This window comes from Zosterops lateralis (assembly GCF_965231275.1).
Source record: "Zosterops lateralis genome assembly, chromosome: 19".
Lineage (NCBI taxonomy): Eukaryota > Metazoa > Chordata > Aves > Passeriformes > Zosteropidae > Zosterops > Zosterops lateralis.
The window spans coordinates 11,385,928-11,405,285 of record NC_139779.1 but is presented as its reverse complement, the minus strand read 5'-3'; the positions used below and the strand labels follow the sequence as shown (position 1 = coordinate 11,405,285).

The 19,358-nt window shown below is 38.7% G+C and overlaps 1 protein-coding gene across 3 annotated transcripts in view; it reads right to left on the bottom strand.

Annotated features, from left to right (window-relative positions):
• The window catches only part of ZZEF1 (zinc finger ZZ-type and EF-hand domain containing 1), a 56,890-nt gene that overhangs the window by 16,007 nt on the left and 21,525 nt on the right, over window positions 1-19,358 (bottom strand). The window contains exons 20-42 of one of the 3 annotated variants that reach the window (XM_083875265.1): window positions 18,467-18,588; window positions 18,271-18,381; window positions 17,464-17,630; window positions 16,819-16,900; window positions 16,016-16,217; window positions 14,443-14,591; window positions 13,890-14,130; window positions 12,295-12,374; window positions 11,354-11,447; window positions 10,277-10,793; window positions 9,469-9,633; window positions 8,717-8,836; window positions 7,670-7,831; window positions 6,906-7,035; window positions 6,520-6,658; window positions 5,906-6,071; window positions 5,187-5,449; window positions 4,080-4,252; window positions 3,382-3,529; window positions 2,680-2,819; window positions 1,975-2,252; window positions 745-919; window positions 89-221 (exon numbers count right to left, since the gene is read on the bottom strand). In XM_083875265.1, the coding sequence (XP_083731391.1) occupies window positions 89-221; window positions 745-919; window positions 1,975-2,252; window positions 2,680-2,819; window positions 3,382-3,529; window positions 4,080-4,252; window positions 5,187-5,449; window positions 5,906-6,071; window positions 6,520-6,658; window positions 6,906-7,035; window positions 7,670-7,831; window positions 8,717-8,836; window positions 9,469-9,633; window positions 10,277-10,793; window positions 11,354-11,447; window positions 12,295-12,374; window positions 13,890-14,130; window positions 14,443-14,591; window positions 16,016-16,217; window positions 16,819-16,900; window positions 17,464-17,630; window positions 18,271-18,381; window positions 18,467-18,588 (3,957 nt within the window). The remainder of the gene's footprint in view (window positions 1-88; window positions 222-744; window positions 920-1,974; window positions 2,253-2,679; window positions 2,820-3,381; window positions 3,530-4,079; window positions 4,253-5,186; window positions 5,450-5,905; window positions 6,072-6,519; window positions 6,659-6,905; window positions 7,036-7,669; window positions 7,832-8,716; window positions 8,837-9,468; window positions 9,634-10,276; window positions 10,794-11,353; window positions 11,448-12,294; window positions 12,375-13,889; window positions 14,131-14,442; window positions 14,592-16,015; window positions 16,218-16,818; window positions 16,901-17,463; window positions 17,631-18,270; window positions 18,382-18,466; window positions 18,589-19,358) is intronic. The other 2 variants (XM_083875266.1, XM_083875267.1) reach the window with 2 other exon arrangements.

The following is a 19,358-nucleotide window of genomic DNA, read 5'->3' as shown; positions in this document are numbered from 1 at the left end:
CTCTAGTTAACATTTGCTTTTGGGTATGTGTAACAAACTGTAAGGAAATATTCTGTGATTCTCTGATAAAACAAAAATGCCACAGAACCTGTTTTTCTCTTTCTGGTTTTGATGTCCACAACCACTGCCCTGTTTTTCTCAGTGAAGTGTTTCAGGATGATCACATTATGGGGCTCATTAGCATTGTCCATGTACACAGAACGAGTGCCCATGCACAGCACCTGAAATGGCAGCAGAACCTCAGTTAGGGTTTGGAATACTTACTTACAAATACACAGCCATATCTTGTGTTGGTTATATTTGCTTATTCTTGATATTGTATTCTTGAGCTGAACCACTGCTTGATGACTGGTGTTTTAGAAAATGGAAGTTTGAGTCTATAAAAGAAGTGTCTACAACAACCAACTTCATGTTACATAGGCAATGTATCAATTACCAACATCAAGATGGAGAATGGATTGTTTTGCCTCTACAGAAGTCCTTTTAGATACTGAAACAAATGGAGCTGGTTTGCTTGTAGCAGTTTTAAGTAGCATCCAAAGAAATGCAAGGCAAAACCAGCTCATTATTCTTCCTTAGATCAATGTTAATTGTGAACAAGTGGAAAGATGTGAACTCTGACACACACCAGGTTTTGAGAGCTTATAAAGATTGTCTTCAACTGATGGAATCTGTATTATTTAGAAAGAGACCAGTAAAAGCTTTAACCAATTCTGTTTCCTTTAGGACTGACAGGCCACTCACCTCAGGAAAGCCAACCAGCACCAACAAAGTGAAGATGTTGGTGTGCTTTAGCTGGAAGGGCAGCTGCTTGATGCAGTGGTCAGTGAAAGCAGCAATGACATCGTGCCACTGGGCAGAGGAGTTGAGGGAGCGAAGGATGTCTGCCATGGAGCTGGCCCAGTCCAGCCCCACACGGCTGCAAGGCAAGAGCAGGCTGCATTAGGAGGGCTGATTGCACACTTACCTGAAGATATTCTTCCTCAAGACAGCCTATCACTGGTAATCTGTCACAGCTGCAGCTTTTAGATATTACAGAAATGTTTTTCTAAATACTTGAAGCTCCCATGCCAGCTGACACATGAATTCTGCTTTGTTTTCCATAGAGCATATAGCAAATACTATTCTGCTTTCTGAGAGGGTCTACAGTCCCAAATCAAAGTGTGCCTGAGCATTGTCACAGTTAACTCTGAATTTTAGTTTAGAACTCAGAAGTTTCTGTTTGCACGGCAGCAAGAGGTTTATTTTCCATGTACATGACCACCTGCTCACTCTGTGGATCACACAAATAACCTACAGGGATTGGTCTCTACACTAAAGTTGGTTTTTGAGAAAATCTTTTCCCTTTCCTTCAGCTTATGCTCTGGATATTCTGCCTTTAAGTTTCATATGCTTTCTATTTATTTATGAACTCTTCCTGTAAAAACAGCTACAATAAAAAATAAGTCACATTTAACAGACATGACATTAATCTCAGAATGCTTGAGAACTTTCTCAGGATCTTCAAAATCTGTCCCTCCCTGCTGTTTCCAGTGCAATTTTACTATAAAAAACCTCTCTCTCAAATACTCTTACATAGATCCAGAACTCAGCACTGGTGATAGTTATGTGACACACCCTCCTCCTTTCCCAAGTTATACAAGAGATTTGTAACAATGTGAGAGAATTAATGTCACACAAAAAAATAAAGGATTGTATTTCTGGTTTTCCTCGTAGTTTCCAAAGCTCACTTCCTCCTCTATGACATGCTGTGAAGGTAAGCACAGGAAATTAGGCCACTCTTCAGCAGCTGGCCTTCTTCTGGAGGGAAATTAAGATTCCCACTGCAACAAAGGCTGCAGATGCTAAGACCCTTCCATGACCAGGGTACAGGTTTAATTACCTTTCAATTAAAAAGCCTCTATGCACGAGGCACACATGAAAGAAAATCACTGTTCAGCGGAGATTAATTAATTGGGTAAAGGTAAGAAGCACCTGTCTAAACACACAGCTCCCAGACTGAACAGAAGATGAGTTGTCTTCCACCCTTCCGGCACTGTAGACCCATCTCCTGGCACAAACAAATTATGTTTGGCTGAAAGGATTTTAGTCACAGCAGCATCCACTTCTGCAGGCATAAGCCTGAGGATTAACTGGCCTAGGAGTCCCAAGGTTAAATGATAAGTTTCATTCAGGTGGCCAGCATTTGAGATTACAACATGAAACATCAGTGGAAGTATTTGTTCCAGGTTGATCAGAGACATTGTGAAGCCCTGTGAAGAGAGGAAAGTCTCAGTGAGGCAGGGAAAGAAAACAAGATTTTTTAGTCAAAGTCAATCACACACAAAAGCTTCTGTTCTAAAGGTCTTTCAAATGGGAAAGAAGGAATGAGAAACTACATTTCTGCTTTGGTTATTGGCTTGTTAGTGTGACCAGACATGTGAAGCTAAACTGAAGGTTTAAACTCTGCTAAACAGTTAAGACACTACTTCACAGATACATTAAAGTTCCCTTCCCTCTCCCCTCACCCAGGAAGAAGCCCTTACATTCCTCAGTGATATCAGTGTCAGAAGACATTCTAATTCACATTTCATAACATGTAAGCAACACGGGCCCATATCCTACATTGAATTCCTATGAATTTATTCACATTATTTGTGCACCTAGAAAACGACCCAGAAGGAAGTAAAAAGAACTAACTGATTTGAAAGGTGGTAACATAGCTGCCAGCAACCCCAAAATCCTCTTCTGAGAGCATTCAGCAAAAACTTGCTCCTGGCTAGGTATGAAAACCTTCTCTGTTGGTTTTTGGGTGGAATCCTCTGAGAGGGAATCACCTGCTTTGTAAATATAAACAAAATAAGAAAATCCCTAGGTGACATTAAAAATAAAAGAAATAAGTGATAGCTTAATTTTTATAATCCACATTTAACAATAAATAGAAATTATAAAAAGAATTATTACAATTTGAAAATAAAGTCTTTATGAAAGTATATGAAAACAGAAGGTAATGAAATTTATATCATCTAGTAAAACCATATAAAAGACAGCGCTACAGACAGATCCATTTAACTATCACAATTCTTACAATCTCATTCTTTAACAGGATAAAACAATTATTTTCTGGTTCCAAGTGCATCAGAACACACAAGTGTTGTGTTACACCAACAGGGACTATAATCTCCATACATGGATAAATATTTGTGGAACTCTACCCTGATTTCCAGACTCCTTTAAACAGATTGCAAGGCATTTGTTCAAAGCAATGTCTGGTAGTTTTCCACAAAGCGGACATAGATATTTGAAAATAGGCAAAACTGGATTAGGAATAAAAAGGACAGCTGTTTGTTTGCAGATGAGTGGATATTTCTGTGACAGGGAATATGAGAAATTATTTTTTACCTGTTGCAGGAACATTCCCATCCACAGATGACTCTAACTCTTGTCTCACAACAGCTTTCTTTGCAGAAACAGCTTTGATTTCAATTTCTTGTTTTCCTACTTTATCTTCTAGAGGAGACTGGGCTCCCTTGTGAGTATCTCCTTTACCCTAAAAATAAAACAGAAGTACCAAAAGATTAAAACAAAATTTAATACCTGCAGGAACAAGCATGGAAAGAATTCAGTCATCCGCACTTGACAAACTTCTCTCTTTGAGTATCAACACTGAAGAATTTCTTGATGTATTCATGTCTTAAGCTTCCATACAATTAAATTATGTTCTTTTATTTAGCTCACATCTCCCTGCATAAAATTATTGCATTATAATAGTTTTAAATACTGTATAAAACTGTAGGAAACTCATACTCCTTCTCAACAGTACTAACAACCAGGGGAAATGACAGCCCTTTCACAAAGAACAAGACATGCACCTCTCCTGCAACACTTTTGTGAATCAGCTCAGAACAAGAAGTTTTTTTTCAGATGGATCTAATGAAAGAAACAATTGTCTACGTGGCCCTCGATTTTTACCTACAAATGAAATCATTAATATCCCTTATTTTAGTCCCACATTCAGAAGAGGCTGTTGAAGCATCTGAAGAGGTTTATTTTCAGATCAGATATCTGATATCAGGAGCTCTGGAAATAACAGTACTTACACTACGACGCACTGAAGAGCCTGTGCCACGTTTCTCGTCTCTTCCCTTCCCTGTTCGATCACCAGGATGACTTTTTGGAGCACTGTCTGTGGGAGGACTGCCTGAAACAGTGTCATTCTCTGAGAAGGACTCATCTTCTGGTAACATGCAGAGGAGAGCTGAATTTTTCAGTCCTGGGAGTAAAAAAAGTTACGGAAGTTATTCAGGTGTTGAGGGGCAAGACAGACAAAAAGCAGAACTGAAATACTTTAAAAGAGAACCACACTTCTTTTGAACATTAACTCCATCAAAAACATTTCCTCTCAAGCTTAAATAATTATGTAGTGATGGACAGATGGTGACATCTTCCACCTCGAAGATGCCATTGGGGTAGAGGTCTTAATTTAATAAAGCAGTAGAGGGTAAATTATGAATAGCAAATAACGTTTGTCTTATTTTTCAATCTGCTGACCACTTGCACAATAGAACTGTATATTGTAAACAGATTAATTAATGAGTATGCATAAGTATTTGGTGGTGATGGTATTTCAGCTGTATTAGAGCTGCTCACAAAAACTATCAGTGAACTTAATTGAATTTTAGTCTAGAATTTTTGATACATTCAAAGTAAGTGCCTATAGTATGACCCTATTTTCTGTAGGTCTTTGTTCACAGAAACCCTCATTTCCAGACAAATGAACAACGTTGCCAGAAATTTATACCACAAACACGGTTAAAAATCTCTTTCCAAGAGATGCAGAACAAAAAACTTTTTCCTCCAAGTTATTTGCTGTCTTTCAGCTGTCAATGATACATTACTAAAAGAACATGAAGCTGCATTGACTGATCCCTTTACAGCAGCTAAGATGGAAAAAAAAACAACCAGAGACTTGCCAAGTTGTCTCCAATGTTTATGTAAGCATAAAATTAGTTTTCTCAAGCACTCTATTTTCCATGTTCCAACAACCCTGAACGACACTTGTTCTACATTTGCTTTATACATAAACAGTTATTCTCAGTGAAGTACACAGTAGCTTCCCCTTTCCTTTGGAAACTTTAAAGTCAGTAACCACAGGCATTTCTGACACTTGTAGAAAGCATTGTTCAGAGCAGGAGGAGCTGACTCACCTTTTCCGTGCTGCGCTTTCATCAGGCAGTCCCCAATGAGCTGAATGCACTGATGCTGCAGAACTTTGGCATGACTGAGGACCTGGGGATCCAGTTTCTCTCCTTCCACTTCCTCCCCATTTGCCAGATCTGCACTGTAGAGAGTCAGGGCAGCAAAGAGCAGCCAGGAATAATTGTGGACGTAGGGCTGGATGAGGCGCTGCCGGTCACTGATCCGGATGGTCACCATGGGATACACAGTGATGCTGTGGGTGGGCAGGTGGCTGCAAGGACAAGAGACATCCTTTAGAAATGCAGATGGTTCTTTGCTAACCAACATAGGCAGTCAACACAAAACACCTTCTCAGGAAACCATTTAAAACCCAACACATTCCAGAGGTTCAAACTCTGGACCTGGTTTTTATGAGCTCTGGTGTCAAGTACTGAAAACTGTTGAAGTGATTGTCTCTTCTATCCTATCATACAGGCCTGGTAACTCCTGCAGCTTTCATAGCCACATCCAGAAAACATTTGCTACCAAGTGACTTCAGAGGCTGAGGCAGGTTTCCAGACATTGTTGCCAAACTGGTCCTATCTTTGTTTCCCCAAAGGACACCAAGGAGATGTTCTGATGTCAGACACAGCTTTATAAGGAAGCACCATGAGAATGACTGATTGTATTTAGCCACTAAATATTGTCTTTCTGCCACATGAGGGAAAGCAAATCACATTTTTAATACCTGTCAGAATATTTCTTTGCATGATAGCATCCATAGCAAAGGTCAAAGTCATCACAAACATTGCAGTTGATCCTCCGACCTATGATAACTCCTTGACAGTGATCACAGGCATATTCCATGTTCACCATTTCATGGTCATCCTCATGTCCTTCAGGTTTAACTCCACCTGTAAACAAAGACTTCCCTGTAAATCTTTTTGAGAAAAGGTCTTTCCTAATTTCAAGTTCACATTCATACTGGGGAAAGAACAGTTCAACACTTCCAAAGAACCCAGGAGAAGTGTGTTTGACTTTATTTTGTGTACAATTTAAAAGTGTTTTGGCTTCAAACACAGGGTTTGGAGGGGTTATTTAATGGCTCTTAGCAAGGAAACAGGTTTTACACAGGTCCATATCATTGCACTGCTGCTCTTACCAAGAAAACAGGTTTTACACAGACCCATGTCACTGCACTGCTACTCTTACCAAGGAAACAGGTTTTACACAGACCCATGTCACTGCCCTGCTGCTCTTACCAAGGAAACAGGTTTTACACAGACCCATGTCATTGCACTGCAGCCCTTACCAAGGAAACAGGTTTTACACAGATCCATGTCACTGCACTGCTGCTCTTACCAAGGAAACAGGTTTTGCACAGGTCCATGTCGTTGCACTGCAGGCAGCGGTAGCGGTGCCACGGCGCGATTTCATCGCAGCCATCACAGGAGATGTCCACGTTTAACAGGTCACAGTAACGAGCAACAAACATGTGCATCTGCAGCAATAAATCAACACAAGTTACTTTAGGATTATTTTCTGACTTTGAGAAAGGTTCAGACAGGAATCAGAACATTTCTCCTGCCAAAAATGAATGGGGATCTTTTAATAATTTTAGACTCTTGAAAGTCTACAGAGATGCAACTAATAAAAATTATTATAAACCAGATTCCTTTATCCCCTTTAGGCTTTTAAAGGTCTCTTATTATCCCTTCTGCAGATAAATATACAAAACATGAGGTCACCTTTCTCTGCTTCTCTGGGTCAGCTTGAGCTATCTTTTCATACCAGGTCTCAAACATTACATCCTGACATTCATCCATCCATTCACAGTTTTGCTTGTAGTCTGCAATTTCCTCTTCTTCACTCCACTGACTAAAAGAAAAGCAAGCTTAAAATTAAGTTTGAATGCTATCAAGATTCCCTTTAATAAAGCTGTACTTTTTAATGAAGAACAAATTGCTATAACATGCTAATAATAACAGAATTGTGAGAAACCCCATTCACTCTGTTAATAAATGACCATACAGACACCTGCTTCTTGCTTCTATAACATGTTCTTAAATACATATGGGGACCATAATGCAAAAAACAGGAAAATCTACTCTTATGAAACAGCTTTTGGAATGCTGGCAGATCTGATCAGACGTTTTAAGGTTTTCTGGCCTTCACATTTGCTCATATGCAAGTACAACTACTGTACAACTGCCACATGAGGGTGTTAAAAACATTTGACATTCATCAAGGCAAGAAATAGTATTGTATACATCCTGTAACACTGCTAAACAAGCAAAGTGTTCCAGGAGTGATCAGCTTGAACATAAAATTGCAATAGTTTTTGTACCAGCAAAACAAATGGAAATATTTTAGTTAAGTCCTTGGATACTGAGCAGAATTGTGCCATAGTTGTTAACAGCATCCTTAGTGCAGCACAAAGCTCAGGAACCTTTCTGGGTTAAATGGAATCAGTATTTAGTTGAATGTGAAAGCTGCATTCGTTCTGACTCACCAAATGATACTGTCATGGATACTGATGTTCTCCCGTGATGTTGTCATGAGGAGATGTGGCAGCTGGATCTCAACAAAGAAGGAGAGATCACTGGGCTCCCAGCTCATGTCCAGGAGGTGGAGGAGAGCTGTCTGCACACAGGATAAGGCAGGAAGCAACGACCTAAATAAAAACAAAAGACATTAAAACATGACAACTCTAAAGCTGACCTAAGGTTGACAGACCTAGAATTGAAATTGTGTGTGGGGAGGAAGGGTAGAAAAATCTCTACACACTGATTTTCAGGCTTTACTATGCATTAAAGTAACTCTGTGGCAGGAGCTCAGATTTATCAAAGTATTCAACTTACACATTTTAGCAAGTACAGACTATGGAATTTGAAATACAGTTTTCCTTCTGGATTCAGTTAAGATCAAGCTAATGCTGTTGCCTGAGCTTTAGCAAGAGGGTTTGTCTCTTCTCTACAGTACAGCATTTTCTGGTATTTCCAGGAATTCAATCTATTTGAAACCTTTTTGACATTTTCACTTGAAACTGAAAAAGGACTTGAAATTTATTGTCAGAGAGACTGACATTATAGCCATAAAATTCTCATTTCTCTGGGTCACCTGGCTATAAATCCTCCAAATTCTAACCAGAATGTTGCCAAAACATGAGTATTATTAACATTAAAACATGTCTGCAGAATTGCCATGTTTCTTGTGGCATTACCCTTGCCCAAGTATTCCACAATAAATTTGCTATTTCTAGTATTTTACTACTAAGCTTTAGAGACACGCTGCAGAATTGTAACTACAAATTGCAGTAAGTCAAGCTTTTAACACTGATAAGTTTTTGTGTTTTTCTTTATTTCTTTAGTAATAAAAAGCTAACTTGGCAGTTTTGATCACAAGATCAAGGCTCCTCATTTAGTTCTGTAAATAATGGAAAGTATAGACAAAATTAATCAAGACATTAAATTATAAAAAAAAATTACAAATGGGGAGGTGTAGAGGAATGCAAAAAAAAAAAAAAATTTGCATAAATAAAGCAAGCAATGTACTGTACCTGTCATTAATTGAACTAAATCCCTTCACAGAATTTACCAGGAACAAAACAAGCTGATAGTAGGACTCTCGAATCTCTTTGTGTAGCTCAGCACCACAGCCTTCCAAGTTGCCAAAGTAGCTGCAAATTAAAGAGAAGGTTTAGTATCCTAGAATTCACCGTGATATAATAGGTAGCATGCTTTGTGCAAATTTAACAAATTCTTAAACCCCCTCTCCACAAGTGGGAAGGTTGTTAGTTTTATTTAAAAATGCAGTCTAGAAATTTCAAACAAAAATGAAGAATCCTATACCAGGAATCAGAAGTGAAGAAACAAAACAGGCAAAGAGAATATTCTCATAGCACTAAGAGGAGAACATTTGTTTAAATCAAGAAGTTGCTTTACAAAAATCTAATCAAGATCTGAAAGGAAATCAGTGCATTGCAAGATGGCCACAGAAAGCTCCTGACAAGTGAGAAGCCAAGTGAGTGACAGAGTTCTGACAGCACTGGCCAGACACAACAGAGAAATCAGACCTGAACATGTTTATGGCATGGACAGCTGTGCAACTAAGTTCCACTTGAAAATTATTATTTTTTGGGGTTTTTTTAAATTAAGTACTAGCCTGAAAACTGAACCTCTAATCATATTTCTATTATCCACATGGATTAAAAAGCAGAACTTTCTACTCTTGTCAATATACATGCCTGGAGGAACACAAGAGCTAACTCAGTAACTCAGGTGGGTGAGATTTGCCTAAACAATTACTTACTTTGTAAAATCTTTCTGACAGGCTAGAAGTTCTAGGAGGAAAAGCACACAGGGTGGCTGGAAGCAATGTGGCTGCCCAAGAGAGTCCAGGCACTGACGGATGATCTTGAGCACTTCCATAATACTCTGCCCTTGGGATTTTCTCAAAGCAAGGACCTTTAAAACACTGAGAGTAAAAAATATCAGTGAAAGCTTCAAAACACTGCGCTTAAAACAACACAAATAACAGAACAATTCAAGAAGTGCTTGACTGGTTACACAATTGCTTTGTATCTGAATTTCCAGCTGTATTTCAGTGTATTAGTTGGAGCAAGTGATAAAGCTTCAAACAGAATCCAGCTCTTCCTGCACCACTCCATGTTCTAGAGCCCAAAATAGACAAGCTGAGAATTGGAAATCCCTCTTTTGATTTATGTTTTCAGAATACCATGTAATTTAATGAGAGATGCAACTTGTGTCTCTATTTGGTACCAAGGATTGGTAATAGTGATACACCATGCCTTTGCTATTGTAGATAAAAAAGCAAAATGCCACTGCAAACACATGTGAGGAAGTAAGACAATAAATTGCCAAGTGACTGTTTTTTACATTTTTTTTATATGTGATGGAAGCAAATTAAATGAAAAAGTACTCTCTGAATCCCCCTACATCCTTGTGAATAACTGAAGTTTTATACATTAGTCTGACAACTGTTTATATACAAAATATTCTGCCATATTATCCTGCTGCTAAAATATTTGATTCCACCTGAAGAGGTGTGAAGACAAGCTTCTGTATATTATAACTGACAACATTTTCAATTTGCTTACTTTTCGTGTGAAAGTGATTGATCCTTAATAAAGTCTAATATGTTCTTCAAGATAGGATATTTTTCCTTCACAGTAGGCAGAGGTCTTGGCTCCTCCATTGACCTGAAGGACAGCAGCCTCAGTCTTCCCCGGCCCAGCTGAGACTTCCTGGTAGGAGTGGAAGGAGGTGATGACACATCTTCTTGCTGTGAAATTGTGTTTTCAACAGGCTTACTAGGAAATGCAGATGCAGCTTCTGCTTGGTGGAGGTCTGGAATTTGTTTAATTTTCAGATCAGCCTGTGATGTTTGACCCCTCTCTTTAGGAACAGGGTGAATTCCTGCACTGGATGACACCGACTCTGCTGCCTGGAAGTCCATGTCCACAGCTGATCCTTGTCTTTGGCATTTATCACTCATATACTGCTGGGGATCATCCATGTCTTGGGCTTCCAAACTGTCTGAGGCAGAATCTTTCGTCTTTGCTCTTACAGGCAAAAAATTCAGTAACAAAAGGCTCTTCTGCACACAGAGTTTTGCTGCAGCATAAAAATTGGAAGAGATAAAATCATGACAACAGAACAACAAATTTGCTGTCTTAGTCTTACGAAGAAAGTGATTTATCTTATTTCTTCTCAGTTGAGACAGCTAGAAAATACTGTTTTTCTTGTCATGTTGATCATGATGCTACCGGTTGCTTAGGTTCAGATTTCCAAATGTTAAATCTGAATAATCACACTGAACCATATGAAGTACAGAGTAGTCAGTGAGAACACATTTTGTTCTAATAACAACCAGTTGCTGTTCTAAGCATCAGTTAAATGTGGTAAGAAATATCTATAAAAACATATGAACATAAGTTCAGAACCAGGTGACCCAAGTGAAAGGTCACTCCCTGCAGTATTTCCTTACTGTTTTCTGCAAAGAACAGCACAACACAATCCCAGATAATTAATCCAATGTTCACTAGGTTACCTCTTAAGGTATAAAAAAGTAACCTCTGTTGCTAATTTACCTTTTAAAAACAATGTCTTCAAGTTTACAGGAAAATGCCTTCCTAAGCCACCTGGAATGCTCAAACACACAAGGCAACACTCACCAAGAGTTTCTGGGTTCACCTCACTTGCTTCTGTGCTCTGCTTGTCCTCAGCATCATTTCCCCTCCCCATCAGGGATTTCTGCTTCATTTCCAACTGTAGACAGGATGTTAATATAGTTACAATATGATTCTCTCTGTGTATCTATACAGCAAGGCAGGATGAAGACTGTAATGATTTAAAGGAATTTAATCTCAGGAATAGATGACGGTAGTTACTATTCCCAACTGGAGCCTCAAAGAGCAGCACCTGAACTGTCAGAGCAGTAACAGCCTCACCCTGGGCTGCTTGAGCTTTGTAGGCTGAGACAATTCCCTGTCTTGTGATTTGATGTGCATCCAGTCTTCTAAGGAAAAGAAGGCTTCTCATTTACCCTCAGCACTCAGGAAAATATATACATCTAGTTGTGAGATAAAGCCCTTCGAAAACACCTCACTAGCAAGCTCTATCAGATGCAAACATCACCTGTCATGCAATGGGTAAAGGCAATTACTCATCTTAACCTGCATCTGCACCCATTGTAACTTCAGTGCATCAACCTGCCAGGAATTCTTAGGCAGAAAAGAGGAAGGAGAAAGCCACAAGACAATGGAATGATGCTTAAGACACACTTCTTTCTGTGATATACCTCCAAAGAACTCCAACTGCAATCTAAGAGTCTTTCTAATTTAGAACATTATGTTCTTGCTAAAATATAACACAGATTTAACTGATTTTCAGTCGAATTCAGTCCTAGCTACCCATGGTGACACATCTGGGGCTGAGTTTAAGGATGCACTTCAACATAGAAGTCCAAAGTTTCAAAATAAACATATATTCTTTCTAAGTGAAAACAGTTAATGTAGAGTAACTGAAGGAAAAACTGTTCCATCCTACTCCTTAACATTGCATTGTAGAGTACTAAAGGAAATGACATTAATAGAGATCCACCTAGAGTTCTTACCATCCATATTCTAATGGAATCAGCCAGGGAATATACTTGTGCAAACTCATCACTCAAAGGCACCTTGCCTTCACTGTTGACTGGAAATGAGAGAAAGAAGAAGAGTCCTGTTTATTTACAGATCCACTTTTATACAACTACTTAACTAAAATTATGCTACAGCCTTCCCTTCATCTCTTAGTCAATACTTGGAATTATACCTGTAAGAAAAATAGAGAATAAACTTGCCAACTTTCATATGTCCTAAATACATGAACTGCACCTTGAGTGATTTATTTACAAAGTTAATTCATGAGTATCTTTCTCATCTCTTCCCAAAATGGATGCCTGAAGCCATGGAAAATAAAATCCTTCCCCTATGCATGTAATAACACTGATGCAAACTTTACAGAAAAATCAACAAATGCTTAGTAATAACTTAAAGCTGTAGAGATGTATTTTTCTCTACTGTTTTACATTATGAATTTCTGGAATGGACTTTGAAGACCAATTTGCAAAAATTAAAAACCTGACAAACCAGTTTCTACTCAAACTGCCCTGATAATGACTATGGAGAAAAAAAGATTCTTATTCAGTCTTCCCTCTTCCATTCTCTCTTTCTAATTTTTTTCCTGTATTATTTTCAGTATCCCTTCTCCAGGCTTCCCTAGCACAGGTGAACATGGCTCCTGAAATTAGTCTGCCCCAGCACAACCAGCAGATGAAGATACTGGCAGAAGAGTGGGATGGATTTCTTAAACACTCATTAGTATTTGTCCAGTTTTCAGTGTCACTCAGAAATTAGCTCAATTGTCAGAGATAGACATAATGACTAAAGGCAGTAACCACATTAGTCATCAAGTCAGACTCTGTGTCATTTTTACTCATAACTTCACAACTCAAAAAACAGCTCAATCATTCTATGAAAATCTAAAATGTTTAGTGTCAGAATTATGACAAAAAGTGGAAACCTAAAATGAAATCCTTCAAAACCAAGTAACACCTTATTATCCAACACTTCAAACATATCAATAAACTTAATGGAAGGATGCTGTAAGTCAAAAAGTTGTTCATTTTACCAATTGAAAAATACATAAATTGTAATACAATGGCCAAGTTGGTTGTTAAAAGCAAAACGTTATCTTCTATTGAAAAAAAAGAAAAATTAAGGACATATTCTGAGGATGGCAGGGTTAATTTCCACAGAATGGTATTTTGGGAAATAACTCACACCTCCTCCAACCCCAACAGTAAATAACAGAAGTTGTTGCTGGCTTTTTAGAAAAGGTACAATGTAGAAAATGATCCAAGGACCTCTAATAACTGGAGCCACATTGTTCTGAATTATAGCCCCAGAGGACATCACTACCCTCTTTAGGTACAGATTTACAGAATTAGTAGCTTTTGATGGTTATTAATATTTTTCCAATGCTCTGAAAGCCAAAAAAATATGTTAATAAAAAAATAAACACTCTAGAGAAAAAGCTTACCTAGTCTGCCTAAATGATACCTTTCTACAGAATATCTTCTTTAAATTGCCCCACTAAACTGGTTTTTAAATGTTATAAATTCAGTAAGCCTTCATTATTAGGATAATCTAATAATATTAGAGTTACCATATTTTTGAAGCTTCTCAAATAAATCTGGAGTGAGATACACCAAAGCAGCAAATGTTGAGTTCACAGCTTGATCAACAGGAGAACCAGCAACTATATGTGTCTTTGGGGTCTGTATTTTACATGCCTGTATAAGTCCTTTGAAAAGTTCAGATTTTTGCCCACTGAAGTCCTGGGCAGGATCTGATTTTGCAAAGTCGATAAGAAAGTTACGGCAGATGTCGTGGGGAGAGTTCTGGGCCTGCAGGGAAGGGCACAACACATGATGAGCTTCAACACACTGGCTGAGAAAAAACCCAGCAATGACCTGCAACCCCAAGTCAACCTGCAGTTTATCCACTGCAGCTGAGCAAACATGACCTTTGAAGGTCTCTCCAAACCATTTTATGATTCCATGAGAATGGGAACTAATCAAGGGCACAGAACAACACTTCCCTCCTTGATATTTGAATCCAACAGCACAAATGATGATGAGTTTAGCACATTCCAATTCCATAAAGCCAAATGAAGCTGTGTGATACCCAGGGATTTCATGCCAGGGGAACACAAGTACCTCATTTTTGTCTTGGTGCTTGGCACTGCTTTGCCTGGCTCCCAGGGGTGCCTCAGGACACAGCTGATGTCTGAAGACAGGTTTCCACAGAGGGGAATTAAGCACCGATGTTACTTTCAAAGGAGGCAAGTCTGCGTCACTACCTAATTCTGTAAGAAATTCAGAACAGAGCCTTCAGTTACTAAATAATTTTCTTAATTTTTACAGATTAATGAAAATAATGTTAAATATCCAGCAGGGATATACATACAACAAAAAGTTAATGCAAATAGACTGAACAAGCAATTTAACCATGTTCTGTATTTTTCTAACATGGTACAGCAAACTGATGTACCCTTTCGTTAATATCTTATAGTGAGAATGTTACAATATGGAAGGTTTTAAATTAAACATTTTCACGTGTTATAACTACACCAATTTTCTGATTTAAAAGAGTTTAAAAGCTATCTCTCCTACTAAACACCTAATTTGTTATATGCAAGCATGCTTATATTAAAAAAGGAAGAAAATATTCTCAAACACTTCAATTAGTTCCCTGAATTCACAGGTAAATAGTTGCCTAATTTTCCAAGGTAAATATGGACCACTGGATTGGTGCAAGAACTCTCTAGCCTTATTTAATTTCTCCTAAGTGGTGGATGGATTCAGATTTAAGAAGCTAGAGAGAAGTGTTTGTGTCCTTAAATTAAACAATAAACTTTTTTTAAAAAATTATTTTTTAAAATTTATTTTGCTTATCTTCAAGTCCCAAATCCTTTGTGTACTTAACTACTGGAATTAACCAAACTTAATTTGTGACTTCAAATTTCATTCAATACCAAATGCTCATGTGAAATGTGTGTCTCAAGCCCTGTAATTTTTTCAGTTTGTTGGCTCCATATTAACACTCCCAGTGTGGGGTGGATGACAGCACCAGGGAGCAATTTTAAATGAAAAAAAAAAATACTATAATAGTTCATAAATGTAATTTAGCTTAATAAGGTTATTTCCACATGTCCATGTCTTCCATGGACTTGCAACACAGCATGTCTGTGAAGGTTCTGGTTTCTTTATTTCCTTAATACATGGGAATTGTAGGTTTCGAGTTTGGACTTGGATGTTTATTATTTGTTATCTATTTACAGTCTCCTGAGCCATGAGCTCTAACTAGGAAGTTAGAGAACTGAGGTAGAATGGAGAACCTCTAACTCTTTCCAAAGTCATTAAAGTGCTAATTACCCAACAACAAAGTGACATCTATATCATTTATATTTCTGACCCAATAATGACCACCCAAGGCCCACAATGCAGAGCTTTCTTACCCAATTACAGAAAACCACTCAAACCCATGAAGAAGAAGGAAGAAGAAGGACTCAGACAACGCCCAAAGCCCTCCACCTTGACTCACATGTATTACTACACATTTTAGTAGTGTGTAGTAATACGTGAGTCCCCACCCCAAAATCTAACTTTCCAGAATTCCAACACAAGTCCTCCCCGTTCGCATTATGGAAACACAAAAGGAAACTTCATTTTCCCAGGGGATTCCCACCAGGAATCCCCTGCAGGGAGCCCAGCAGTGGGAGGCACTCACCTCGCAGGGATTTGAGGGCCATGCTCCGGGAAGCCAAGCGCCCCATCAGCCTGGAGACAAGCAGCTGTAAATCCAAGCCCCAAGACACGGCAACGTCTGGGAGGCCGTAAGCAGTGACAGAGAACTTGTAGCCCCACTCATTATTGCTGCTGTCAGAGTGAAAGAGAAACTGCAGCCGTGGGCCAGCCTTAAAGGTCACTTTCTACAGAGCAACAAAACAGTCATTTTGCCAAATGTACATGACAGGAGAACGTTTCAGGGTAATGAATTCCCTTCAGCAGCTCTGGGGTTTCAGTATTATGTTCTGGCCATAAACAGATCTAATTTCCCCCACTATCTCAATGAGAACTAAGCAGGTAAAATTTCTATTCAAGAGTTTAATGAGCAATTTTATATATGACTGAGCTTTGAAAGTCAGAGCCACAAAACAGAAGAGCAGTATCCTATTTGAGGACAGAGCACAGCCTCAGGAAGGGCCACTCTTGTCTTGTGATAGAAAAACTTTCAAGGGCAGAGCAAGTTCTACCCATGTATTACTGACAGTCAAATATGATTATTCCTTTTCACTTAAACTGATTGGTCTTTTAATTACAGGAGCAAAGATGGATTCTTTACTCATTCACTCCTTTTATTTGCAGCATTTCAGACTTTCTTCCCCATCTCCTGCCCCCCACCTAAGAAACCTAAGAAACACACCCATGCACAAAAGCACGCATCCTTTTACATAATAATTTTCCACAGGAATCATAAGGAGTTCCTAAGATTGGATAAATAATTTGGTTCAGAATTTTAAAGGCGCTCACCTTAGGCCATTTCTCAGTGCCAACCTTTGTATCGTAACGAGTTTTTGCCCCTCTGGCATCAGTAAACTCCAGGTAATCATACCTGTGAAAATTGCGATTCATTACTTCCAAATTTACTTTTTAAGTTTTGGGGGAGAATGGTTTTGCTTTTGGATTTTCACAAGTGCTGTATCTAAGTGCACCCTGTCACTTCTTTCTGAACCACACCTTCATGTGACTGCTAAGGAATTTATTTCATATTTCAATGCAGAAATCCCAGCAAACACAGATCTGCTGTCCTGCAGGACTTTGAAATCAGATGTCAAATCTAACATCTGGCAACTGCTTTAACTAAGCAGCAGCCTGATGTGCTACCAAGAGAAATCAAGCCAATAGAAAGAAGGCTAAATAAATACCACGAGCACAAACTGTGGTGGTCACAGCATTATTATCCAACAGATCAAGGCCAAAGGAAGCAAAATTCATATGAACAGCATGTCTGTAAATTTGCCAGGAGAGGTAACTTTCAGCACAAGGTCATTCAAAAATACACATTGCTCTGGACAATGAAGAAATTGAAATGGCACGTGTGGAGTGCACATTGAAACATGAATTGGCCCTCTGCAAACAGGCACTGGAATAAAACACAGCATGAGATGAAATTACCTCCTTTCAGTTTCACATTTTTCATCAAATTCCACCTCAAAGTAAGTTGCCCCATGACACACAAAGACTGCGACCTCATGGCAATTATTTTCATAGTTATGAGGTGATTCGATTTTCCAGGTTCGCAGTACTACAGGCTGCTCTTGCTGCCAGCCCTCCATGTCCACCTGCACAACAAAAATGCATTCTTAGATACCAAGGTAAGAAAAAAGTAAATTACCACACTAGACTTTTGTGTCTGTACATTTAAGTTGCCAGATGTACACACAAATGGCATTTCAAAGGCTATAGCATTGATTTACACTGAGATTAGTTCTGAAGACATCCTTGGTAATCACAAGAAGGAAGCACTTCTAAAGCAAAACCCACCTAATTTACTGCAGGAGGAGACTGTCTCACCCACAAGTGACTACAAGTCTCCAGGCATGACAAAAGGAGTCTGGATGAATAATGCAGATTTAAACATCTACACTACAGAATTTATTTGCATCACCACTAGCAGTGAAGCTAAAAATGCTAAGCATATACTATTTTTAATTTGTTTTCCTCTTCACCCTCAGAATCCTCTCCTTCCTATTGACCTTCCAGGCTGCTCATTTCAGTTGCATTTTCTGACCACTTTGCTCATCTCCCATTAACAGCAGATATGTTTCTTGTTCTTCACTCAACATTTCATTACACATCCCACACTTTTGGAAGCTAGCTCTATTCCAATGCCCACCAACAGAATCACTCGAGTTTTCTATGTCTTTCTTGCAATTTTGCTTTTGTTTCACTATGTCGAATGGTGCCCGTCTCTTAATTTACCTTAGGAGGTTCACTACAAAGGCTTTTCAGTGGTTCTATCAAAGTGCTGAATCCCTGTAGCAGAGTACAGTACGGAATGTCTAAAGTGCAAAAATCCAACAGGAAGATGACCTAGGAGCAAACACAGGTGTGAGGAAAATGCCAGACTCACAGCCATGACACCCAGGAACAGGATAAACCCCCACAGGTCACTTACCAGCTGACGAGTCGCCTTAGCAAAGACAGAGCTACTTATTTTTTCCACTATTGTTTTGCCACTGTATTGAGATAAGAGTGACTGCAAAATTGTTCTGATATTTGACAGGAACTGGCCCACATCTAAAGAGGGGAGGAAAAAAAAAAAAAAAAAAAAAAAAAAAAAAAAAAAAAGAATCCTTAATAGCTACCTTAAGGATTTGCTCCCACAATCCACTTTATCAAACATTATAGGTGCATGGTGATGTGCACAAGGACAAATACAGCAGGAAAGGATCTGCTGCCCCAAGGCTGCACCACCCAACACTCCAGAGAAGTTTTCTGTGATAGTTCTATCATGGAAACAAGTTATGCTTATCAACAGTATCACTGAAAAAATGAGTGATGAGCAACTTCATCGCAGGCCCCAAGATTGTTTCAACAACCTCCATGTATCCAGTAGTTTCCATACACTGCTAATCAATGCAGATGAAGTAACAAGTGAGGGTAGGAATTTTTAGATAACAGCCTTATTCCATTTTTAAATGTAAGGCAGGAACACAGCAAATTTATTTGTATACAAATAACATAAATATGATGTAATTTTACATAAAATTACACCTTTGTTAAGTACTTGGCCAAATTAACTCAACACTGAGCTGCTGCATTAATAAAACCTAACAATCCACCCCGCAAAAAAAACCAAAAACCCCCTTAGATGTATCCAGCTTCTTAACCAAGTTCCTTTCGTCTTGCTATTACAAACATCCAAGAAAGCACACATCGCCAGCCAGGAGTTTGCCAAAACCAGGCATGCTAAGAAATTAAAATGTTCAAATGAAAGCCTGTAACTATTTGTTGTTTGGGGTTTTTTTCAGTATTTGGACCCCAAAACTTACTGAAATGCTTTCTGA